Source organism: Chaetodon trifascialis, chromosome 23, assembly GCF_039877785.1.
Source record: "Chaetodon trifascialis isolate fChaTrf1 chromosome 23, fChaTrf1.hap1, whole genome shotgun sequence".
Taxonomy (NCBI): domain Eukaryota; kingdom Metazoa; phylum Chordata; class Actinopteri; order Chaetodontiformes; family Chaetodontidae; genus Chaetodon; species Chaetodon trifascialis.
Genome location: NC_092078.1, coordinates 1,394,927 through 1,420,918, shown reverse-complemented (window position 1 = coordinate 1,420,918; position 25,992 = coordinate 1,394,927). Strand labels below are relative to the sequence as shown.

The window sequence follows — 25,992 nt, the reverse complement described above, 5'->3', positions numbered from 1 at the left end:
GCTCAAGTGTTCTCATGGCAGTGAGCTTAAATAAGGTCGTGTATGTGGGTGAGGCATCATGCTTTTCTTTTTTTTTTTTTAATTTAGACACAAAGACAAAACTGTTAAGGTTTTGTGGCTGAGCAAAAGGTAAGGAGTGAACCCAATGATGCAGACTTAACAAAAAGGCTGAGAGGAAACAGTCCAAATGATTTATTTAACAAAATAAGGCAAACAAAAATCCAACTAAGTACAACATCCAAAAAAGAAAACAACACAAATGCAATACCAGGAAGACAACAATCTTTTAACACACAGGGAAACCAGGGACTAGACCAGAATTACTCAGAATGAGGGGGAGGAAGGAAAGCCACATGAAAGTGTCACAAGTACACAGGCTAAATTATGGCTTCAAAGATATTAACATCAAGCTGGCGGTTGGGACTAGTTCTACAGAAGGCGGGTTCCGTTCTTGCGCTAGGGGTACAATAAAACACACAAACAGTACTGCAGATGCGATTGGTACCATATATTAGATTGTGACAGTATATACAGTAAAACCCAGTATTTACAGTCTGCAGAGTGAATTAACCAAGTTTCTCACTCACTCCAAACTTTTGTTCTGCTGCACGATTACCGTTTTCAGCTGCATAATTTTTTACTACCTGCAGTTTGTAACCTGCAGTATAGGATTTTTTTTGGGGGGGGCATTTTGTTTGTCTTCATTCTTTCTCAGTTGTCTTTTTTTCGGGTAATTTGTGGTGTTGGAGTGGTACAGGTGCAGCATATAGTTGTCACAAGCCTAGAGCGCCCTCACGCAGCAGTAGACGGTAATCCATAAACTGTGACCTGACTATAAGTCGCAGAACCAGCCAAACTATGAAAAAAGTGCGACTTATAGTCCGGAAAATACGGTAATGTTTTTTTTTGTGTGTGTGTGTTTTTGTTTATTAAGGAGACCAAATGTGAATGATTGCATGTTGTGTTAGTGAAAAAGTTTCACTGCATTTAAAGTGTCTTACTCTGGACAGTGTTTTTAAAATTGAAAATGCTGCTCTGCAACCACGTTTTCTTTGATGAGCGACTTCGCAGTGATGTCAAGATGCACAAATTTGCAGATTTGCAGTATTATTTCACATATATAGGATAATTTATTCCATTTATGACCTGTCTTGCAGGTCAGGTTTTTTGTTCCTGTTGAATTGGTTGGAGACTTTCTGTTCCGAGGTGTGTGGAGACACAACACACACACGACGTGGGACACATAATGGCGAGCCAGACCTGTGGACCCTGATTCCAGTGACAAGAACTGATCTTCATTGTGCCAGTGAGGACGTCTGCTGCCGCATTCCAGCTGTTGGTAAACTCGCTGCCTGACTTGTAAGAGTGTTGGATCTTTTTGTTTTTCCCTTTATTCAAACTGAACTGAGTCGGAGTAAACGGCTCTAAACTGAACTGGAACTGACAACATAATTGGGACTGAACTTAAACTGAAATTGAAGTGTTACATGTTCATATTAAGTCTGTTCATAATCATCACTGTTATGATGAATTTATTTTCTTTCCTGTGAAGGGGAAAAAGAGTTAACTCAAGAATATAACTGAACTCAAAGTAGGTACAAACCTCTAACCTTAAACAAGATAACTGCTCTTAGAGCGGTCTAAAATAACTAAAAGAGTCTAATCTAAAATAGAGAGCTTAAAGGTCCCATATTATGAAAAACTTACTTTTTCTGGGATTTGGGGTGTTATTTTGTGTCTTTGGTGCTACCACACGCACACAAACTGTGAAATAAGACCGTCCGTGCTTGTTTGAGTGAGATATGGATTTCTGAAAGCACCCTTCCAAACGAGCCGATCGAATTCGGGGAGTACCGTTACGCAACAAGCCTGGGCCTTTGCATGCTCCCACCCACCAGCCACCACCCCCTACTCCTCTCCCCGTACAGATCATATCTGATGCACAAATGCATTTAAACAGCATCGTGGTGAGGTGGCCAGGTTCAACGCACGATTCATACATTCTGAGTAACAGCATGGTTGGAAATAGACTACAAGCTCCAGGCCCCAGGCAGCCTCTTTCAGCTTCACTATTTGGATAGCACAAGTCTGCTTCTGTTGGACCAATTTCTTTCAAACAAAAACTAATGTAAAGATTGAATTCTCCTCCTTATTTTTTCATGGAAGTTGTTTTTATGTTCCTGGATGATATTTATCATTAACCTCGTCTTGTTATACTCCAGGGGCTCTATTTTTGACTTCGCCGCTGGCGCATTGGTATTTTCGAGCAGCACAGGCAGGCACACGGCGCACTTGGTATTTTCATAAACTGAGGCGTACAGAGGTGCACCAGGATGGGAGGTGTCGGCATAATGAGCCGGCGTATTGGGATTTTCGACCATTTTGGTCTGCGCCGGCAACGTAAAAGTGCGCTGAAAGCTCGCCACCCCAGACCTGGTCAACTCTGTGCGCCAGCGGCGCATCGCCGGGCAAGTGGATTTTCGTAAACCAGTGGAGTTGTGCGCTCACGTCACCAATACCTCATAGTCAGGTTTCCACAGTGTCTGGCATTTCACTGTCAATAATTAGCAACAGCCACAATTCAATGCAACTGAGTCAGCACATACAGTCAGAACTAAATTTACATATTTTGATCAGTATCTCATCTGACCACATCGCAAGCGCGTTCGGCACACGTAATGGTTACTCAACCTGACCAAATGTACACAGGTGAAACAGGGATGTCTGGTGATCTGTGACTCAAATTGCCAGGTGACAAACATATATGCCACTTTCCCCGAGTCGGCACATGACTCATTCATCCTGGCGAATTCTAGCAACCCTACAGTCTTTCAGGGGGACACCCCTCTGGATGGGTGGCTGCTAGGTGATAACGGCTATTCACTGAAAACATGGTTGATGACGCCATATATCACACCGTCAACAAGACAGCAGCGTGGTTTTAACGGTGTTTTCAGCAGTGCTCGGTCAGTCATCGAACGCACACTGTGATCAAAAATTAGCAACAGCCACAATTCAATGCAACTATCTGAGTCAGCACATACAGTCAGACCTAAATTTATATATTTTGATCCGTATCTCATCTGACCAAATCGCAAGTGTGTTCGGCACGTGTAATGGTCACTCACCCTGACCGAATGTACACAGGTGAAACAGGGATGTAAACTAAACAATTACCATCGCTGTGCCAACCAGAAACAGCTGTGGCTCCCTACAGAGCATATATACTGTATATGAGAAGGGGCAGGAGATGCGCCGGTGGCGCAGTGCACGAAAATAACAAAATCTGCACCGCCATGCACCATCGGCGCAGCGGACCTGACTTTGCGAAAAAGTCGAAAATAGAGCCCCAGAGCTGTATCCCAGTCCCAATTCTACCTTTGTCAGATGAGGGTCAGCACAGTGTGGGAAGATGATGGAATTTTCCTTCTTTCACTAGAGTCACAAATTTGAAGTGTTTTCATAATGGTGTGACCCCCAGATGTAAGAGAAATAATATTTTTTTGCTCTGTGGCAGAGGGGTCAAAATGGGTGCTTTTTCACTTTCATAATGCGGGGCTATGGAGAAAAAGTGGGCTGTTTGGACCCTTTGTGTGACAAGTGTACCTTTTTGTTTAAATCTCAGCACTGGAATCACTTTGCCAAATTAATAAAGAGGGCAAATTGACCTAAACAGTCCAAGTAGGATCGCAGGGTTAACTGAATATGTTTTGAAATGTAGCAAAGCCACAATCTACTGATAAAACACTCACCATGTACTCCTGCACCAAGACATTGGGATTCTCATTCAGATAGATGCAGAGTCCTTTGATGAGGGACTCCCTTCCAGCGTCAGTGTCATCCTTAAGAATTATAACAAAGAAAATAGAGATATTTGAACTAAAATTTTCAGTAGCACAGAAGAAACAGAAGAAAGTGATCAAAGACAAAAACTCTGACTTTTTTAACCAGTCAGCATGTGACACTAGCATCTACAAAACAACATTAAAACTACCTGTTTTATATCATCTCCAGAGATGATATAAAAAAAGGTAAATTTCTCACAGTGGTACAGTGAATACATGATAAAAGTGACAGGTCCTTTCAGTGGAATCAGTACTCACAGGTGAAGGAAGTTGAGCTTTGCGATGGATGCATATAAATCTTTTACTGACCCTAATGCAATGCATATACACTTTATAGTTAAACAATTAAATAAGGTCCTACTGTCATCATGGCAGCTATGTCATTCAGCTTTCTACCCTGCTGCCCCGATCACTTTGCAAACACTCTCAGCAGACTTTCGGAGAGAAGGTCAAGCTGCGACAGAAACCTCGACTGTAGCAGCATGGTTGTGATGCGCTTGAACTCCGCATTTATCTGAAATGACATGAAATTATTTTTAAATAACGGCACAGCTCACAGATTTTAGAAGACATTTCTAACATCAAAACTACTGAGGCTCATGAGGCTTATTGGTTTTGTCTGTCCACTTGTATGGGAAATGCGGAATGGAACTGTTTAAGTCATCCAAGGTGATATACTTCTTTGATATCAGTACTGTGAGGCAATGTGCTATTTCAACAGGCACAATGCCCTCAAAAAGATCATGAGCAACGTCAGGAGGGTAGCCACTGACAACATGAAAATGAGAAAGTGCTCCAGTAAAAGGACAGGCTCTTTTAACTCCAAAAAAGCTACTGCCTCTATCTAGGGCTGCTCTGACATGGGTTTAATGTGTTTCTTTTGTTCTGAGGGTGAAAGTTTCTGACCTAATCTCATGTGATTGAATGTCTGACGCTGGTGCTGTACAAAAACAACAAAAGAAGGGGCCTGTAAAATTCTCCACAAAGCCTGCTATTCCATATGCTCCTAAATTGTCAGCAGCAATAGTCTGCACTGTACCCTTCAGTGTTTTGTCCAGTTGTGGGACAAAAATGCCATCAACTTCCAAAGACTTAAGGTCGTGTATTAGGGGCTCTAAAACCTTGTCCTAACCAAATGACTTTACATTTGTTTACACAGTTTTGCACAAAATGGCCAGGAAAATTGAGTGCAAACTAGAATGAGACTCTGGGGGTAGGTTATTCAGTATCCAATACACAGCACAAAGTTTGTGGGTTTTTCAGGAGGTGCCTAAAGGGTTACAGACCTCAAAGTCATCAGCATACAAAGTTATGGATAAACTTAGGTCTTCCCATCCATCCATCCATTTTCTTTTATCCATTATCCATTTTACTGCCTATCCCTTTCAGGGTTGCGGGGGGTGCTGGAGCCTATCCCAGCCATCAACAGGTCTTCCCCTGACCAACTATTTTCCTTACAATGCAGACCATCCTTATAAGACCTGTACAAAATTTCTTTTCCGGTCTGTCTTCCTTTGTGTTTCGTGATTACTATCTTGTCCACAATATCCTTCCTACTCAGCAGCACTTCCCACCACCCCTGAGAGAGCAGTGTCACCCACAATTGCAGCAACTCTCTGTTCAAACAGGGTGGGTCCCTCTTCTCCTGTCCCCCTGCCTGTTTTGGCCACACTTTGGCAGTGGGCAGCCATCCTCCCTTCACATCCACCTTGATGTCGGACCACTTCTTTTTCACTTCAGCTTGTGTGCGCTTCTCTGACCCCACAGCATTGACAGCCTCACACACACTCTCCCACTCACTCACTCACTCCTCTTGCGTTTGTTGCTTATGCCGGAGGACAGCGTGCCCATTTTTTGTGCACCTGCATTTTTTGTGCACCTCCACTTCAGCGAGTGGCTGAAGTCGGTGAAATTCTTTTCCTTTCCCGTCTTACTCATTCTTTTTTGATTTTCTGACTGTGCAGAGAGGGGAATCCCAGGTGCAGGGCTCATTTAAATATGATTTGTGTATTTTTTTTTTTTAATTAATATTTTTTTCCTTTTCTCAAAGAAGTAAACAAAAATTTAAAAAGACAAGACAAGCAAAAATAAAAAAAAAGACATCACTATACAACAACAATAACGACATACAGTGTATATAAAATAAACCAATAAAACAAGACAATAACAAACAAAATAAAAAAGAGACAATAACAAGTAGGGGAGACATCAATTCAGTTCATATATATTTCCATTTCAGTTTGTGTTTCTTCATTCTGGTAAAGAGCTTAAATATGACCGTACTCTATCCCAGAGACCATCTAGACCCAGATCCAGTTGCCATAAAGAGGCAGCTTGGCTTTCCAAACCAATCAAGTCAATAAATTCCTCCAGCCAACCACTCAAACTAAAACAGGACGGGGCTCTTATCTTCCAGTTCATAACAATTCTACGCCTAGCAGCCATACAGCCCAGTGTTACATCTCTCATCACCCTTATGTCCACACCATCCAACGTGCCTCCCAGTATACACAGCACCGGACACTTAGGAATTCTCACCAGGAAGATCTCAGACAGAGCTTTAATGACGTCTGACCAGAATAAATTAACCGCCGGGCATTCCCACAAACAGTGTATAAAGGTGCCCTTTATACACTGTATACACAGCCAGCATCTGTCAGGTAAAGCAGCATCCATTTTTTTACATTTTACAGGTGTAATATACACCCTGTGCAGAATTTTTAATTGGATTATTCTATACCAGACACATTTTGATATTAAAGGAATATTCCAAATTTTTTGCCAATTGGCTGCGGAGACAGGGCGACCTATATCATTCTCCCAACAAGTTTGTAAAGTTAAGTTACTGCTGAGAGATTCAAAAGTTTGTAAATACCACTAACCTGACCTTTCCTAGTTGTTATATTTTGTATCTTATTATCTATTGCCTTCTCTGTTGCCATAGGCATTCCCTTTCTCATTTTTGCTTTAATTATAGAAAGTAACTGTTGATAACATAAGAAAGAAGCATTATTTAGATTGAATTGATCTTTTAAGTCACTAAATGATAATATTTCCCCCTCTCTAAATATATCTCCCAGATGTTTAATTCCGGAGTTCTGCCACCCTGTGTTGGCTAATGGTTTTCCACCTGCTGAAAATAAGGGGTTGTACCAAAGGGGGCAAGAAGGAAGAGAAGTACCTGTGATTTTAAGTCTGTTATGAATCAGTCTGGCAATTTTACAAGAGAAACTAATAATAGGGTTGTTCAGACCAGCAGGAGGGGTAGGATGAGACCACAAAGAAGCCAGAGATATATTACTCCTCAGATTAGTAATAATTTGTCCCTCCAGCCATTCTCAGCTACCTGCTATGTCGTGGTTACCGTAACCCCAAGCAATAGGATACCTGGAATTAAAGGCCAAATAATATTAATAGACATCTGGTACTGCCAGACCACCCTTATATCTACACATAGATAGTTTCTTCAGGCTTATTCTGGGGTTCTTATTGTGCCACAAAAATGATGAAAATAATGATTTTAACTCTTTAAACCAACTTGGTGGAAACTGTAAGGGAATGGCAGACATAACAAAAGATACTCTGGGAAGAATGGACATTTTTAGTACCTCAGCCCTCCCCCACAAGGATATTGGTAGGGTGGACCATCTACTCAAATCATCCTTAATTTTCCTTACTAAACTAGGAGCATTTAATTCATATATTTTTGAAATGGGAGGAATAATATTGATACCTAGATATCTCATTCCATTTAACTTCCATAAGAAAGGTGTGTTTGCTAAATCAGATTCAAAAGTATGACAGTTAAGAGGGATTGCCTCACATTTACCCCAGTTTATCTTATAGCCTGAGAATCTACTAAATGAATTAATCAAGTTCAATACCAGCGAAACAGATTGTGAAGGCCTACTTAAAGTCAATAGAATATCATCTGCATATAAAGTACATTTAAAATCATAGCCCTCTGCTTTAATGCCCTCTATTTTTGGGTTCTTGCGTATGGCAGATGCCAAGGGCTCCAGGGCTAAAATAAAAAGTAGTGGGGAGTCTGGACAACCCTGACGTGTGGAGTGAGAGAGACAGAAAGGTTTAGAGATTATACAGTTTGTTTTTACAGTAGAAATAGCACCACTATATAATGGTCTTACCCATTTTAAAACATTTGGACCGAAGCCGAATTTAGACAGAGAAAAAAAGAGGTAGGACCATTCTATCCGGTCAAAAGCTTTCTCTGCGTCCAGCGATATAGCTACTGCTGGACTGCAGAGAGAGTTTGCTTTGGGGAGAATATGGTAAAGTCTCCTCATGTTATTAGATGATAAACGGCCCTTAACAAAACCACACTGGTCAAGACGAGTTAAAGAAGGAACAACCTTGGATAACCTTGCAGCCAGGATTTTGGCAAAAATCTTATAATCATTGTTAAGAATACTAATTGGACGCCAACTTGAGATCTCCAAAGGATCCTTACCAGGTTTTGGCAAGACTGAAATAGTGGCAAGACGCATAGATATAGGCATCTCCTCACACTCTACTATATTATTATACACTTTACAAAGAAGAGGTGATAACTCCGATTGAAAACACTGACAATATTCAATACTAAAACCATCTTCACCAGGGCATTTTCCTGAGGACAACTCTTTTACAGCTTGGTAGATTTCTCTTTCTGAAATAGGGGCTTCTAAGATTGAATTTTCTTGTCCCTGTATTGTGGGAAGGTTTAAATCATTAAAGAAAGATTCCATTTCTGCAAAATTTGCATCACCTTGTGAAGTGTACAATTTGGTATAATATTGCTTAAAGACCTCATTTATACCCTTTGCGTCTGTGATAATAGCACCATCTTTGCATCTGATTGAAGTTATAGCTTGACTACTCTGATGATTTGTGTATTTAAATAGGGGCGTGGACAGGGAGGGTTCGGGTACTCCAACATGTGCGCTCAATTCCATGTTGATTGGGATATACAAAGGAAACGTGCTTGCATTCATGCGTGTGCACAGATTCATACATCTGGATATTTTTGTGCATATAACATTTTCTGGATTTGAGTGTACGCCATGTCTCAGTAGGAAATCCATGCAAGTCTTTGTAAATGAGGCCCCTGGTCCTTACTCCGAACTTATACCTGAGTTTTTATCAGGATTAATCCTTAAAACTGATAAGGTAATTGTTGTAGGTGACTTTAATGTACATGTCAACGTTGACAATGACAGCCTTGGCACTGCGTTTATCTCAGTATCAGATTCAGTTGGCTTCCATCAATATGAACCTACTCACTGTTTTAACCGCACCCTTGGCTTTGTTCTGACATATGGCATTGAAATCGAAGACTTAATAGTCTCCTCACAGAATCCTCTTTTATCGGACCGTCATTTAATAACTTTTAAATTCGTATTACCAGACTACCATCCAGTAGACAAAAATTCTTATAGCAGACTCCTATCTGATAGTGCTGGAGCTAAATTTAAGGATATGATCCCATCAGCATTTAATTTGGTTGGGTGAGAGAGGGAGGGCAAGAGAGAGTGAGACAGACAGAGAGAGACAGACAGAAATGCAGTCGGAGAGAGAGAGAAAGTTCTCTCTGGCTGAAGCCACAATGAGGCTCTTTTGCTTATTATTGGACTCTCATACAGCAGTGGTGACCACAGATGATGATGATGATGATGATGATGATGATGATGATGATGATGATGATGATGATGATGATGGTCCTGTTCAGAGGTGGGACTTCACCTCACATCACCTCTGCTTCAACACAAAGAGGAGATTTTGGAGCTGGACTTGATGTGTTTTGGTCGACCACACCTTCACTGGTCAGCAGGACTCTGCTGTCGCCTCATTGGTCAGCTGCTCTGATGTCAGCAGTCAGCAGCAGAGTCGTGTCTTACCTAATTAGTCCAGGCCATGGTGATCAAGGCTGGGGCTTCATCTTCATATTGCAGCGTGGCAGATCTGCGTCTCCGTGAAGCTCCGCCACAGTCCTGGAAGTTCAAGACAGAGAGAGATGAAGTCCAGACTTTGGAAGATCAACACTGATCCATTCATGGTGGAGCGATGCTGCTGAGAGCAAACATCTCACCTTTTGTGTCCTTCAGTTTGAACATCTACATGTTTAACACTGGAACAATGAGCAGAAAGTACTCCTCTGTCAAGCCTTCACGTTTCTTATTTTAATGGGAGAAAGTATTTAGAAATGTAAGTCTGAATACACACAGTGACTGACAGACACTCTGATTGGCTGATGGCAGCTGTCATTTCTGGAGAACAACTGAAAAAAAAACCGCCATCAACTGTTTCTGGATGATCCAGATTTGGCTACGGCAGCAGAGAGTGTTTGAGAGTGAGGGCGTTCATGTGAAGCAGGTCAGGACGAGAAGAGTGAACAAAGCAACAGGAAGCAGACGGTCTCTGGTGGAGGTGATGGAAGCTCAGCAGCAGTCTGACACATCTGTAAACTGCTCCTCTAACTGCTTTTAATCAAGATTGTTTGGGGCATTTTATGCATTTATTCTGAAGAGGAAAATATACAGGTGACAGGAAACGAGGAACCAGAGAAGGGCAGTGACGTGGAATGAACGTCCTGAGCTGGAATCGACCCGGGGACGCTGCCATCACAGATTGCGGTACGTGTGTTAACCAGCAGGCCGGCAGACACCCTGTTCTAACTGTTGTCCAGGGAGGAGCAGCTGGTTTCATCAGTGTGTGTGTGGTGTGTTTGGGAGGCGTACTGGGGTGCAGGTCTGGTTCAGGGTGGCGCACAGGTGGAGTTTGCAGTGCAGGTCGACGTCACCAGAGCTCCTAGTGAACTGGAACATGTTGAAGGAGAAGAAGTCGGACGTTCCCTCTCCGTTTCTCTCCACATCCACCGTCTGGTCGTTGGCACAGCTGCTCACAAACAGTTAAACACTCATCACATCAGAGCACACTTTGTCTTCAGGAGTCAAAAACACACTTATTAACGAGTCCCTGCTTCTGATTCATTGGAACAGCAGCGAGCAGCTACCACCTCTGTGTTCATCTCACCCATCTTTGATCAGGTTGTATCTCAGAGTCCCAGCCTGGTTGGTTACCCAGCAGGAGTCCGTCACCACGGCGACCAGACCGTCATCCAGCCCATCAGTCTCCAGCACCACCCAGATCTTCTGGTTCAGCTGGACTTCAGTGTTGGAGTCCACAGCTTCTGTATGTCTGGCGTCGGTGTAGGCTTTCATGGTCAGAGTGTAATTCCAAGTTCCAGATGTGAACTGCTGGATCACAGGGCTGCAGAGAACAAACACACTTCAGCTGTCTTATACTCACAAACCTCTTCACAACACAGAGATAACAGCCTCCACTCACCTGTCCTTGATTCTGAAGGTCATATTCTTGACATCTGGCTGAGCATAGAAGCAGGAGAAGTCGATGTCGACTCGGTCCTGGCGAGTGATGTTGTCAGAGGGGCTGTTCAGGGCTGTGATGGTGTTCATGTAGATCAGCAGGCTGTTGTTGGACTGCAGGGTGATGGAGATTCAGACGTTGTTACGGCACAAGTTCCTCACAAATTCATCACAACTCTTTATATTCAGCCTTAAAATGTGACATTTGTGAGGTGTTGACTGGCTAGAATAAGCTTCATAGATGACCATCATCTCTAGAAACCAAGGAGGTCAGAGCTGAAGCCCAACCCACAGAAAGATCCCAAACTAGAGGAGAGCAGGAGAAGCTCAGCAGAGTGCTGGAAGACATTTGGCTGCTGGTTGAGAGTAAAGACGTGATGGAGAACCCACCGTGACCTCCGTCCCACAAGGGTCATTGACGTCGAAGCTGAAGGTCACCATGTGGTCCTCCTCATCCATCTGACCTGTGCAGTTCTGGTCATTGAGGTGTAAGGTTGTGTAGTCGATGCCTTTCTCCTCCAGGAGACACCCGACCAGAGTAACTGAAGCTGAGTTCTCCTCGCAGACCGTCGGGTCACCTGAACGTCCAGCAGGACAGACGAGGGAGACGAATACAAGACCATGTCAAAGAAGACAGACTGGACAGACACTTCCACCATGAGGGACAAAAACAAGTCAAACTATTCAATCCTGCTTTGGTGACCTTTGTCTGTTCTTTCATTCAGAAGCAAACTACCAGTTTTTGTGGTTTGATACCATCAGAGTGAAAAAGACACGAGGGTGAAAGAAGAGCTGAGTTAATGAAGTCTCATCTGTGCTCCTGATAACAAACATTCAGTCAAAGTGAGTGCTGAAGGTCAGTTATCATCAGCTCCACAACAGCTCAGCTGTGTGAAACAAGTGTCCCTGTGAGAAAACCCTCCATCCTCTGAGGATCAGGACTCTGCACGAGTCAGTCATGTTGTCGTGTCGCAGCTGTCGTACCCAAAGTGTCATTGGATTTGTACGGGAAGGCAAAAACGGCCCGACAGAAGCAGCCGATTTCACCGCTGAGCGTCTCTGCACAGAACTCATGATCACTGCAGATCCTTCCCTGACAGAGGGGCTGAAAGAGAGACAGAGAGGGACACATGTAAAGAATAATGACACAAACTGCAATAATGACGTGGCACTAAAGAAACACAGTTCAGTGGAGACACTGACTGTTTCTAATGCAGATGACCTGCTGAGTCTGTCAAACACACAAGGACTGCAACACCAATCAATCAATTCTCCACAACTGCTGTGAAAACTGGGCTCTGAAAGATGAACTGAAAAACTAGAGACAAAGATTTTTTCAGGTCAGACATTTGCTGTCTGTCTCCTTCATTTTCATATTCTGCAATCCACAGATTTAGTCTTATTTCTTCTTCTGAATATTTCATTTGAATGAAACTAGATGAGTTGAATTGATCTGAAGTGAGAGAAGTCTTACAGCAGCCGGCCATTGACCTCCAGCTGTCCACTGTGTCGTTGATGCGCAGGCTGCAGACTCTGGCGTAGGCATCCAGGAACTGACAGTCGAGACCGTCCACAGCAGGATATCTGCACAAAGTGTCCATGCAGGCGAATATGTAGGGGGTTGGATCAATGTGGTTGTGACAGGTGGTGAAGGACGCGTCATTCAGGAGAAGACAGCTGTTCCACAGATGTGAAGAGACAGAAAGAGAGATGAAGGATGACGTCCAATCAGTGCTGTGTTACCTTTTGTAACTGGGAATAAACCTAAACATGGAACAGCTGCTGAAGCTTCATGTCACGCAGATTTCTGTTCACACAAAATTTGATCAATTCTGTTCCCCAAATGACATTAAACATGTGATGTAACATGACATTTAGCACACACATGAAACTATAACACAGAGAGTTTGTTTCATCTACTTACTGTTGGGTCATCTTGGTGCAGTTGATCGAACTGTCAGCAGGGTCATTGTACAGCACCTCACAGCTAGGGGGCGACACACAACACAAAGTCAGGATTGATACCTGCTCTCACTGTTCAGATACACACAAACACACTTTCTGAGTGTTACAGACACACATGAGCTTTGTGTCTTTGCTTCAGTCCACAAATCAAAGGAACCTTCATCTTTTTCAAGATGTGTCCAGATAATTTAAAATTCAAGTTGTGGAAATGGTCATTGTTGTGAGATCAACAGAATCGAGCAAAACATAAAAACTGACTTTCCAGACAAGTGAAGGTGTGTTAGGGGACTGAATTTCAAAAACAAAGTACAACGTCCACTGAAACACTGTGATCAACGTCTTACTCGAGGATACTGTTGTCAGGAATCCTCTGATCACTCACAGACGTGGAGTTGACACACAAACCATCAACTTGTGGACCACTAAGTGCTGGACAAGTGAAAGACAGAATATGGGTCAGATCAGCATCAGTGTTCAAACTGGATGAACATGGCAATTCACCAAAATACAGCTTAGTTCACATTCCTCATGCCCCAAACGAGTGCTGGGCACCACAGTTGGTCGTTGTATCCCGTGTGGTGAGTGCTCGGATTTTACTTTCTGTACCTTTAAGGAAGATCTGTGCGGTGTTGCCATCAAAGAAGACAGAAACAGTGTTGCTGCCGTTTGTCCACACAGCAGTGACTCCAGTTTGGTCCTCAGAGACCTCCACACCGTTTGACAGCACAGTCGAGCCGTTGATGGTCTGCATTGTGTTTCCCAGCTGCATCACAGCAGAGAGACAAAGTGGAGGAAACACAGGTTCAATCATCACAAACACACACAAACACTGTTTTCACTGCAGCAACCACCGAGTTCACCAGTATTAAAATAACTGAAAGATGAGAGCTGACACAGCAGAGGATGAGACGAGGATTTGGGATCAAAGTCCACACTGACATGACGGTGGCTGTAGGAAGCTTACCTTAACTATCCCCCCTTGTTCCAGGTGAACATCATCGTCTCCGTCCAGTTGCAGTGTCACACTGTCCAAAAAGCTCACATCTCTACGACGGCGTTCCCGGAAATACCCCACCACAGTGAGGCCAGAGACTGTCGAACCCGACAGCAGAGTGTATGCACACCGATCCTGGACATCGTTAAGACGACCGTGAAAGTCGATGACAGCAGGGCCGCTCACAGTGCAGATGGGGTCAAGAATGCAGCTGATGGAGGCACAGAAGGACAGAAACAACAAACACCATCAGCAGGAGCTGCTGCCGAGGGCCGCGACCACCAGGGGGCCCTCAAACAAACAAACTGCAGGAGTGAAGTCTTCATGTGTTCATGTCGTCATTGAGGCATTTATCTATGTAATATTTGATTGTCATGTTTTCACAAGCCTGGCTCACATCAGCCAACAGCAGTGACTTGAAGGACTCCCTGGACCGGTATTCCAGGGACATGTCTTCCTGTTGTTATGGAACTGTCTCAAGTATCACACTGCACTACCTTTTGATTTCAATAACAACATCACAGTTAATGAAAACTGTGCTGTGTTCAAACCTCAAAACCCTGATGCAGATAACGTACCAGCTGCTTTCAAACTGGCTGGGGGTCAGGCAGCGTTTTGCCGTGGCCTCGGTATAGTCTGCCTTTAGTGGCAAGGTGCAGTGATGAAGGAGTTTTGCACTGCAGCCTCACAGTGGAGGATAACTGCACCGACCCACACTGTTGTAGTTCTGCTTGGTAGCAGGACCAAATGGGGAAACTTCTCATGTCTCCATCGAATCTAAATCTCATCTCAGAAGGTGCAACATGTAAGAAACAAAGTGGGTTCAAGCCGTGAACACATGAAGTGGCAGAGGAGCGAAAGGGAGGTCAGCCATCAGTCAGCGCCCACCTCCAGAGGCCTGAGCTTTACTATCAGACTAATTCCTCTTGAGGCACAAAGTGGTCTTACGAGATGGGATGGACCCAGGCTAGATGGTTAGCATACTTCAGTAGATATCTCTGAAACACAATACATAGATGTTTCTGCTCTTGCTTTTCTCTCACAGATTTCAGCCTCATTGTTTATATCTTTGCTCCTATCAGAGCTGCATTTGAGCTGAATTGAGTTACTGCTGATGAAAACCCAACATTTCCTTCTGCTGCTGCTTCACATTAAAAGCTTCCTGCTGTCAAGTCTGAACAGACAGCGTAAGGCCCTGAATGAATAATGTTTTAAAAAAGTCCTCATCAAGTTCTTGTATCATCACAGCTCTTTCTTGTAAACATGAAGCACACATAATTACCTGTTGTTGCCATAACAATGCTCCATGGAGCCACATTTATCTTTCGGCTGGATGGTTGCGTATTCATCACAGATTTCAGTGGAGCAGGTGTCTGGATCAGAACTGACCTCGTCATCATAGAAATACAGAACACCTGCAAAGTGAAGAATCAGGTTAAAATGTCATCGTTCACTTTTCAGTTTACAGACTGTCAGCAAAAACAAAAGACAGCAACATATTAATAGAAGAGTTTAGTTTTTAAGGGAGTCAAAATAGATTTTTGGATCCAGTGGATTTCCCAACCTGACTGTCTGCATCCGCTGATGTCTTCATAGAGAGGACTCCCTCTATACAAAGTCTTTATCTTGACTGTGATACCATTGACCTTGAAGTCAAAGTCCTAGATGGCAACAAACAAACCAATGTTACGATCACAGAGCAGAGATGATGAATTCATACATGATGCAAACAGACTGAACAATGACACTGTCTTGTCCACTTGTCAAACTAAACATGACGTGTTGTCTTATCTTTGTTCAACTGCAGAGTCAAAAGTAACTGTGAGCAGACTTCTTCAAGTGTTTTTGCCTCCATGTTTGTCTTCATGTGAATAACTGACAGTAGAAATGAGATGGGGTTGATCTGCAACAAAGGTCCTGGTCTGGACTCAGACTGGGGAAGCTGCGTTCACATGGCTGCATGGACGCTGTGTAGAGTTTGGATGTGATTATAGCATGTTGAAATGATTCTGGTATCAGACATTGTTGAGGAGAAATCAAACAGCTCTGATGAAAACTGGTGCAGTCTGTGTGTTTCCTTCAGTCCTTTCATGTCTGTGTCACTGGGTCACTTTGGGAGGGTGAGGGCTGATGGGGAAGCAGTGTGCATTGGTTTCTCCAAGTGTCTTTCTTCATACCACCACTAGGAGTCACCAGAGTCACAAATGTTCAAATCCCACACACACACACACACACACACACACACACACACACACACACACACACACACACACACACACACACACACACACACACACACACACACACACACACACACACACACACACACACACACACACACACGGAATTAATACTCACAAATGAACTCATCACGAATGTTTCCAACTTCACAGCTGCTTGGCTGCCAAAGCTAGTTATTTTCACATAAAGCTGTAAAGAGTCAACAGAAGAGTTTCTGTCAAATTTCCTTCAAGAGGTTTTCGAGACGGTCTTGACAATTTGTTTCAATTTGAGCCCTGACACTGAACAACATTCATGAAAAATGAAGTTATAAATCCGCTCAACTCCACAGTGCATTCTAGCGTGGTGCTAATAGTTGCCAAATTCTGATGGTATTCTGCTTCATCCTCAGTCACGTCGGTCACAGAAAACCTGTTACCAGAGAATGCAGGTCCAACAATATAATCCAGTTCATCGCTGTCTGAAACAGGCTGTGACCGAATCACTCGTGGCAGTGACCTGTTGAAATCAGAGAGACGCAACAAGTGAATCAACAAAATCCCTTTTCTCCAAAGAGCCAACGTAACTTTGACTCAGAGAGTTGTGGAGGTTTCAGTCAGAGCTCTCACTCTGCTTCAGGATGCTCCATGAATTCATGTTCAGACATTCAGTGTCACTGCACTGGACTTTAATGAGACACTAGATGGAACAAAGAGACATATTCTCCAGCATCAGGCTCCATCCTACTTACATACAGTGATGTGTACTGCACCCCATAATATGTGATGGGACAATGGCTGATGTTGACCGTTGCAGAACCAGTATATTGCTGCTCAGCACCTGAAGACGATGGAGACACATGAGAGGTCAGAACTGTCTGTGAGCTGGTTGGACAGCAGAGAAGGATTCAAATGTCGACTTCATGAAGGAATAAAACAGAGTTTGTTTGTTTGTTTATCAGTCAATCAAAACTCTTCTTATCTCCTCATCAGTTCCCGCTTCTTCTTAGAAACAAAGATGTCAGCAACATTTCTGCACATCTGGCAGATGATCAGCTCTTACAGTTACTGACGGACTTAAAGTCATTCTGCTCTTCATTCTCAGATCGTTTGCTCTTCTTTCATGTTGCTTCTACTGAACTCCCTCAACTCGTCTTGTGGGTGGAGTTTCAACACGAGTGCGTGTGCTTACCAGGCAGCAGCCCAATGAGAGCAGACAGGAAGAGCAGGAGGCGGAGCATGATGGAGGAGGCCAATCAGCTGGCAGAGAGCTGGAAGACACACAGATGGACATCTTGAACAGGATTCATGCTGTACAAAAGTGGATTTCCATGACACTTCCATGACTTCTCCAGGTTTTTCCCTGACCGGACAAATTGTTTGGTTTCTGAAATGTCAGAAAAGTGTGAAAAGCTTTGAGCAGGTTCCCACAGTTCAACAATAGAGAAGACGAGACAGACGAGGAGTGTGCAGGTTGTCTTACCCTCTGGAGGTTTGATGGTGGATGAGGAAGATGAAGGTCTCTGATGATTCTGATTCGTCTCTCCGTGGAAGATGCTGCTCTCTCTCTCGCTCCCTCTCTTTTTATGTGCATCCTCACAGCTGTTAACACCCAGGAGGGCAGAGCAGGTGTGGCGGGGGTGGAGTGACACCTGTGCTGATCCCTAATTGAACTTGTCTTCTGCAACTAGTTGAGCTTCCTATTGGGCAACAATCTGGCAACACTGTTAGCCTATCAGATGAGAGTATTCCTCTTTATAATCAAATAGTCTGTGATTGCGTGAGATAGTGACCTACGCCGACCTTGTTAACTAAGACAGATAGCTCAGTAACAATCAACACAATGTTCCTGGCTGAAGGTGTGGTTGTGCATTAAGGACTACAGGTATGAAAAAAACAACTTTTTAATTACAGTACATACCAACATCACAATAGTTGTCACCTCAAAATACATTGATAGGTTGTGGAATCAGAGCTGAGCTGAGTCTTTTCGTGCAGGGGGGGCCCTACTGACCTATGAACTAATCAATAAAAATGGAGGGGGTCAAAAAGCTTTACTGATTGGCTAATTGTGACACTGGACAAGCAGTGAGTGGAAGTATTTTGGGTTCTACCCTGTAGACTGAAAAATGACCAACAAAGACCGACTGTTTGTGACTTTGTAAAAATCAGCTGTCTTACTCTTCAACCACAACAAGTCTGATGACTCAGCTGCTGTGTTGTGTTTTTGGTCATACTCAGGCCTTCACAGCATCCAAGTTTCCCTGTGATGAGGCCACAAAGTGAAGCCAGTTAAGCAAACATGCACCAGTTTTGTGGAGGAACGGCTCCATTTTGGATGAGGTCCTGTCACTGAAACTCAACATTTCAAGAAGCGAAGATCATGTGGTCAAGCAGGGTCCTGCATCAGGAGCAGTTTGTCTGCTTTGTTTCGTCCATCTCAGCTTGCTCGTGTAGCATTCCTGCTTTCCTTTATGACGGCCTACAGTGCTCGTTTGCCTGTGAGTCAAAATCACAACATGTGAGTGTGAAAAAGTCCTTGGGTGACTCCGACTTGGGACTTAGAATGGGGGCAAAACTTTCATTCCTATCATATCGATAAATGTTCCATCTGGCCCTCGAACATCATCTGATCTGCAGTGACCTCCTGTCTCCCTCGAGTCTCTCCCTCTCTCTCTGGGTGGTGTGTGATTACCTGAGTGGAGACAGGTGAGCTGGAGCTAGAGTATAGCCTCTCCAGCTGCATCCTACCCTGCAATCAAGACTCCTACAAACACTCAGCTCTGCCACATCCATGCTGCGAGATGGTAGACTCTGCTACCAGTCCGTCCGCTCTGCCTGGACTCTGTTCTGGACCTGCTTGGCTCTGCCACCCATTCCTTTGCAATTACAAAACCTGAAATCTCATACCTGTCTGTGGGTGTGTCTGCACTTGCGTTCACCAGTCACCTCCTTAACAATTAACTTAATAGTTTTCAACCACCTTCAGCATTCACATCAGGCAGCTTGTGTAAAATATGGAGTGCAACATTAAAGGTACTATGTGTAATTTTATTATTAATGTTGTTGTTAATGACATTCAGCATCCTCATGCTTGGCTCTGTCAGCATAGTCGGGCGTCCTGGGCATCGGTCAAAACAGTGACATGACACGAGTTTTTCTTCATCATTTTGAGACAAGATGTACCTGATTTTTACAATATGAGCTGTAAAAGGCAGTCCTTGAAATTGATTTTACCTGGGAGCTAAAGGACATATCCTGATCAAAGATAACAGAAAATTCCTTACAGTGGTGCCAGAGGCCAGTGCATTGCCATCTATACTTGCTATGTCATCAGATGTTGTGTTGCTAAGGTGTTTAGAGTCAAGTACAATTACTTCAACATGTGAATGAAGCCACTCATCAGCATGGGAACATCCTGGACTTGGTAATAACAAGAGGGTTAAACATCGACAGTGTTTGAGTGTTTGAACGGCCTTTTTCTGACCATCACTGTTGGTTTTCTGATAGCAACGTAATCTTAAGAAAGACTGAAAGGGATGTTTTGGTTCAAGGCAGATTCCTCCATGACTAGGCTGAAGAATAGTTATGCTAAGCTACGACTGCTCTTTAAAGGACATGGATGAATATTTTTGACAGTAAGGGTCAAAAAGAGGTCCACTGACAGGACGTCCCCATGGTCAAACAAAGACAGTGTTAATGAGAGGAAGAATCTGTCAAGCAGCTATAAGACAACGGAGGAAAACTGGGCTCACAGTTCAGAGTGAAAAATACAAAGAAGCCATGAGTGTCTATAACAAAGCGTACTTCTGGTAAGAAAGGATTACTTTATTACTCTATTAGAGAGAATGCTGAGAACTTTAGAATATTATTGTCCACTATTGACCAGCTGCTCAGCACCGCCCCCACACATCCACAGTTCCTGCATCAAACTGTGAAGAACTTGCATTGATATTCACACATCTATAAAACAGATGGAAAAATTCACCTGCATTTCATTAACTGAGCTCTGTAAGACTGTCACTGAGTCAAACTCCTCCACCTCATGCTGACTCTGTCCCAGCCCTACAGTGTTTGAAGTCATCTCCTGAAGACTGGATGAAAGCCAGCAGACACTTTTAGTGGAATGTAACTGCACAAGTACATTGAAATGTTGCTATACATCTGTTGACGTGGAGTTTCCCCTCCAGGTTCGAGTGTTCTCACAGCAGTGAGCTTAAATAGGTCATGTATGTGGGTGAGGCATCATGCTTTTCTTTCTTTTATTTAGACACAAAGACAAAAGTGTTAAGGTTTTGTGGCTGAGCAAAAGGTAAGGAACGAACCCAATGATGCAGACTTAACAAAAAAGGCTCAGCGAAAACAGTCCAAATGATTCATTTAACAAAAATCCAACTAAGTACAACATCCAAAAAAGAGAACAACACGAAAGCAATACCAGGAAGACAACAATCTTTTAACACACAGGGAAATCATAGCACAATTCATACACTAGGCAATTCAAAGTGCTTTACAGAAGCATAAAAATACATTAAAATCATACATTTCAAAGAAAGAAAGAAAGAAAGAGATTAGAAGACAATAGAAAAATAAAAATAAAATACAATTAAAGGAAAATTAAAAACAGAAGCGAGTAAAGGACAATAATTTAGCATTTAGAAAGATTAAAATGATTAAAACCATTGAGCAAATACATTTACTTTAAATAAAAGCTGTAGCAAAAAATAATGTTTTGAACCCTGATTTAAATGAGGGTTGCACGGTGGCGCAGCAGGTAGTGCGCGTGCCTCACAGCAAGAAGGTTGTCGGTTCGATCCCTGGGTCAGGCGGGGCCTTCCTGTGTGAAGCTTGCATGTTCTTCCCGTGCATGCGTGGGTTCTCTCCGGCTTCCTCCCACAGACCAAAAACATGCTCATTAGGTTAACTGATGACTCTAAATTGTCCGTAGGTGTGAGTGTGAGTGTGTGTGTCTATAACATGAGGTGATTGCATGGATATGGGCTGATGGGCTACAAGTGTGTCTGGGTGTGATCTGCAGCCATTTAATCAGCACACACACTTGACTCTACCAGTTTCCTGTTCATCCTCTCCTGGTTACAGGTGCAGGTGATAGTGCTGAAGCCTTTTCTGCCTGTGTGTATATGTAATAGGTGTCCATGTGGGTGGTGGTCTTCTGTCTTGTGGGGTATGTGACAATGTTTATTAGTTATTTGTCAGCAGTTTTCTGTCCATCCTCTCCTGTGGACAGTCTGCGGGTGTGCTGTGGTTGTCACTGGGGTCCATTACGGTGCCTACACACCTGGGTCAAGACTGGAGAGCTGCATATGGTGCAGAGCAGCAGCTGCTCGCAGCACCATCAGGAACCATGAGCGGGCTTTGCCGGGAAGTGTCGCACACCCAGCCATAAATGACTTTTGCTCTCAAGTGTGGTAACATTCAGCTCAACGCTGCCCTCCAAAGGACAAACATTGTCAGTCAAAAAAGCCTTCTTTATAAGTGCAAGTAAAATAAATAAATAAGTTTTGTCTTGTGTCTATGTTGTCCCGTGGCTTTTATTTTGACATCCCACTCTCCTCTCGTTTCAGGTAACTTGCCCCTTCCCTTGTGTGTCTTCATCTTGTCTGATTGTCTGCCCCGTCCTGACTGTTTCCACCTGTTTTCCATTACCTGGTGTGTGTGGGGGTATATATTGTCTGTGTCTCCCTTTGTCCTATGCCATTTGGTCTTGCCTTGTTAAGCCAGAGAACCACGCCAGCCCAAGTCACATTTCTTGTCAGGTTTTGTGATCCTTTGTCTTGCCTTTAGTTATTTTGATTGTTATGCGCTCCTCAGCCTGCTGGTGGTGGGCTGTAAGGTGACTAACCTTTTTCTTTTGCTCCGCCCCTTTTAAGGTGGAGACAGAGGGTTCCTGATTGGGGGCAGGTCTTAAAAGGCGCTGTGGGACCTGTCTCACTCTCTCTCCTTCCTGGGAAGCAGCAGGAGCTGCAGCAGATTTCAGTTGTGTTGATATGTTGTGTTCAGTTCGTTTTTCTCTGATGGGTCCAGTAGTCCTGTTTTCGCGGCTTTATTTCCTTTGAGGGTTTAGTTGTTATGTTTGTAGGGTAGAGGAAGGATCCTGGATCCGACGGCCCTATGTGGGTTGGTCTGGAGCTCCTTCCTTCCCTTTTGTTTAATTTGGCTGGCCCATCAGTTCTTTTGTTTGGTTGAGGTTGATGTTTTTTTTGGTGGACTGGTTTATTTGTATTAATAAACTTATTTTTTTGGCTGCTGCTAAAAAAAACCCTCCTCATTTTTATTATGTTAGACCTCCTTGAATGAGCCTTTTTAGGGGGTTGTAACATAATTTGGGGGCTCGTCCCAAGCTGAATACTTATGGTTTTCAGGTTGGTTTGTGGAATTCAGATTTTTGTGTGGCTTAGTGGCAGCAGGCCTGGTTAATCTGAATGCCTTGGTGCTCTATGCCCTATGAGCCATTTGTACTGTGTTGCCTATAGAATAGTTTGGGTGACTTGTGGACAGTTTTGGGGGCTCTGTGGAGGCATAGTGTTGGGGTAATTGTGGCTGCATTTGTGAGTTGGGGTTCCAGTGTCTTACAATGGAGTTTAAACTGGAGGATTTTGTTGAATCTCCTACTCTGGAGTTGTTTCACCGGTGTACCAAGGATAACCTGCTGTTACTTGCTGATCACTATGAAGTACCTCTGTCTAAACAGATGAAAAAGCAAGCGATGAAGGCGGGGCTGCATACGGCTTTAGTGGATAAGGGTATTTTGCAGCAGTTGGAAAGTACGCCGAAGTCACCTGAGTGATCAAATAAATCTTTTGACGAGGTAATAAAACTTAAAGAACTCGAACTCGAGTTGCAGCATCTGTCACTAAAAGATAAAGAACTCAGATATTTAAACGATCTAGAAATGAAGAGGCTTGAGCAGCAGGTTCGTTTGCGTGTTAGAGCTAGAGTTAGAGCTTGGCTTTGTCCCGCCGGGTGCTGTTCATTCCAACGAGTTTGATGTAGGCAAAAACATCCGCTTAGTTCCTCCTTTCACTGAGAAAGATGTGGACAAATACTTTGTTGTTTTCGAATGGGTAGCATCTGCCTTGAAGTGGCCGAAATCCGCGTGGACTTTACTGCTACAATGCATGTTGAGTGGGTAAGCTCAGAAAGTTTACGCCTCTATTCCAGGTGAGGACAGCTTAGACTTCGATAAGGTGAAAGCTGCGATCCTCAGCGCATACGAGTTAGTACCGGAAGCTTACCGTCAAAAGTTTCGAAAATTAAGAAAACAAGGGCATCAAACTTATATTGAGTTTGCCCGAGAAAAAGAAGCTCTTTTTGATCGTTGGTGTTCATCTACTGGAGTGACAGATTTTGAGAAACTGAAGCAATTGATTTTGATGGAGGACTTTAAATCCTCCCTTCCGGATAAAGTGGTAACTTATTTAAATGAAAATAAAGTTTCGGATGTAAGTAAAGCCGCTGTCCTGGTTGATGATTATGTCCTCACTCATAAATCGATGTTTGGAGATCACGCTTTCAGTCATTTTAAACCCTTTGAGAGCCTTAATAGTAATGTGGAGAGTGTCAGGGGCATAGCTGTTGCGTCTGAGAGCGTTAGGAGTCCAAACTCGCCCGAGAGTGAAGTTAAGCCTGTGAAGCAGGATTTGAATACGAAAGACAATGTGACGTGCTTCTACCGCAAACGGAGAGGGCATATTGTTGCGGGTTGTCCAGTGTTGAAGAAGCGAGATGCGAAACCAGTGGCAGTGGTTAAAACGCTTGAGGAGGTGAATCAACCTGTGAGATCTGAGTCAACTGACCTGTCGTATTTTGTGCCATTTCTTATGGACGGCATGGTCTGTTTGAATGACGGTGACGTGAAGATCCCAGTGAAAATGTTGCGGGACAGTGCTGCTTTGCAGTCTTTGATTTTGGAGGGGGCCTTGCCGTTTAGTGATACATCTGCTGTGGGTTCGAAGGTTCCAGTGTCTGGTTTTGGCACGAGTGGGGACATAATGGTACCTTTACATAAACTCTTTATCGATTCAGCTCTTGTGTCGGGTGTAGTATCTGTGGGCGTGTGTCCTAGTCTTCCAATTGAGGGAATCTCGTTTTTGCTGGGGAATGATTTGGCTGGCGGAAAGGTGCTAGTCACACCTGAGGTGACTTTAGTTCATGTCCAGCAGTCTCCAGTTGAGAAGCCTCAAAAGTGTCCCAGTGCTCTGGCCAGTTGCGCTGTTACTCGGTCTATGAGTAAGAGGGAAGACGTTGACTTGAGTGACACCTTTCTGTGTGAGCCCAATGAGAAAGTGTTGCATGTTCCGCGGGAGAGCTCGGATATGCTTGACACTTTTTCTGGTAGTAAATCTGTGTCTCTATCTAGAGATCAGCTGGCGGCTGAGCAGCGAAAAGTCACTACTCTCTCTCCTCTCTTTGACGCTGTAGTTGCCGGTGACCAGGTTGAGGTTTTGTCTACATGTTATTTTATGCAGGATGGAGTACTTATGCGGAAATGGACGCCGTTGAATTCATCTGCTGAGGATGACTGGAGTAGTGTGACCCAGATTGTTGTTCCTGTTCCATATCAGAAGGAGATTTTGAGTTTGGCACATGACAGTCCTTTAGCTGGACACCTAGGCGTTAGGAAAACCTATGATCGCATATTGCGTCATTTTTTCTGGCCGGGGTTAAAGAAAGATGTTGTCCGCCATTGTAAATCTTGTCATGTTTGTCAGGTAGCTGGGAAGCCTAACCAAGTCATACCTCCTGCTCCGCTTTATCCAATTCCGGTTGTGGGTGAACCTTTTGAACGTGTCCTAGTGGACTGCGTGGGTCCGCTTCCAAGAACGAAGTCTGGCAATAAGTTCCTTTTGATGGTAATGTGTACGTCCACCCGATTTCCAGAAGTATTTCCCCTGCGAAAAATTACAACCCCTGTGGTGGTAAAAGCTTTGACTAAGTTTTTTTCATTGTTTGGTCTGCCAAAAGTTGTGCAGACGGACCAGGGGACAAAGTTTATGTCTCGTGTGTTTGCCCAGGTGTTGAAGCAGTTGAATATTAAACATTGTTACTCCAGTGCATACCATCCTGAAAGTCAGGGTGCACTGGAGCGCTTCCACCAAACGCTAAAAATGATGTTGCGCACATACTATCTGGAATTTGAGAAGGACTGGGATGATGGGGTGCACTTACAAATGTTTGCTATTCGGGAAGTCGTTCAGGAGTCTTTGGGCTTCAGTCCGTTGGAGCTGTTTTTTGCTCATACGGTTCGCGGTCCGTTGAAAGAGCTGAGGGAGCAGTGGCTGTGTGAACAGACGGAAAAAAATCTGTTGGATTACGTATGTGACTTCAGATGCAAACTACGCAGAGCTTGTGAGATAGCCAGGGATAACCTGACGACAGCCCAGGCTTGAATGAAATCATGGTTTGATGTCCATGCTAGAAGCAGAGTGTTCAAGCCCGGTGATAAAGTCTTGGTGTTGTTGCCCATTCCTGGGTGTAGTTTGCAGGCACGTTATAGTGGGCCTTACCTGATTAAGGAGAAGGTGGGTGACAGAGATTACCTGGTAGCCACTCCTGATCGCCAT

General features: G+C 43.8%; 1 protein-coding gene across 1 annotated transcript; it reads right to left on the bottom strand.

Moving 5' to 3' along the window:
• Positions 1 to 429: 429 nt before the first annotated feature.
• On the bottom strand, positions 430 to 25,992 carry LOC139351723 (alpha-tectorin-like). The gene is made up of 15 exons (XM_070993728.1): positions 25,969 to 25,992; positions 15,754 to 15,850; positions 15,472 to 15,604; positions 14,160 to 14,400; positions 13,802 to 13,958; positions 13,540 to 13,624; positions 13,155 to 13,217; positions 12,678 to 12,907; positions 12,215 to 12,331; positions 11,621 to 11,808; positions 11,193 to 11,344; positions 10,878 to 11,114; positions 10,583 to 10,739; positions 3,753 to 3,842; positions 430 to 456 (listed from the first exon to the last, which is right to left on the bottom strand). Exons 1-15 carry the CDS (start codon positions 25,990 to 25,992, stop codon positions 430 to 432), a joined length of 1,998 nt encoding a protein of 665 aa, XP_070849829.1.

Excerpts from the sequence above, each read along its gene's own strand:
- LOC139351723 (XM_070993728.1), bottom strand. The coding sequence starts at position 25,992 with ATGGCGATCAGGAGTGGCTACCAG. Across the intron at positions 15,605-15,753 it reads CAGCGGATGCAGACAGTCAG|GTGTTCTGTATTTCTATGAT; the intron begins GTTGGGAAATCC and ends TTCACTTTGCAG. Across the intron at positions 13,218-13,539 it reads CCTGACAACAGTATCCTCGA|CTGTGAGGTGCTGTACAATG; the intron begins GTAAGACGTTGA and ends GTCGCCCCCTAG.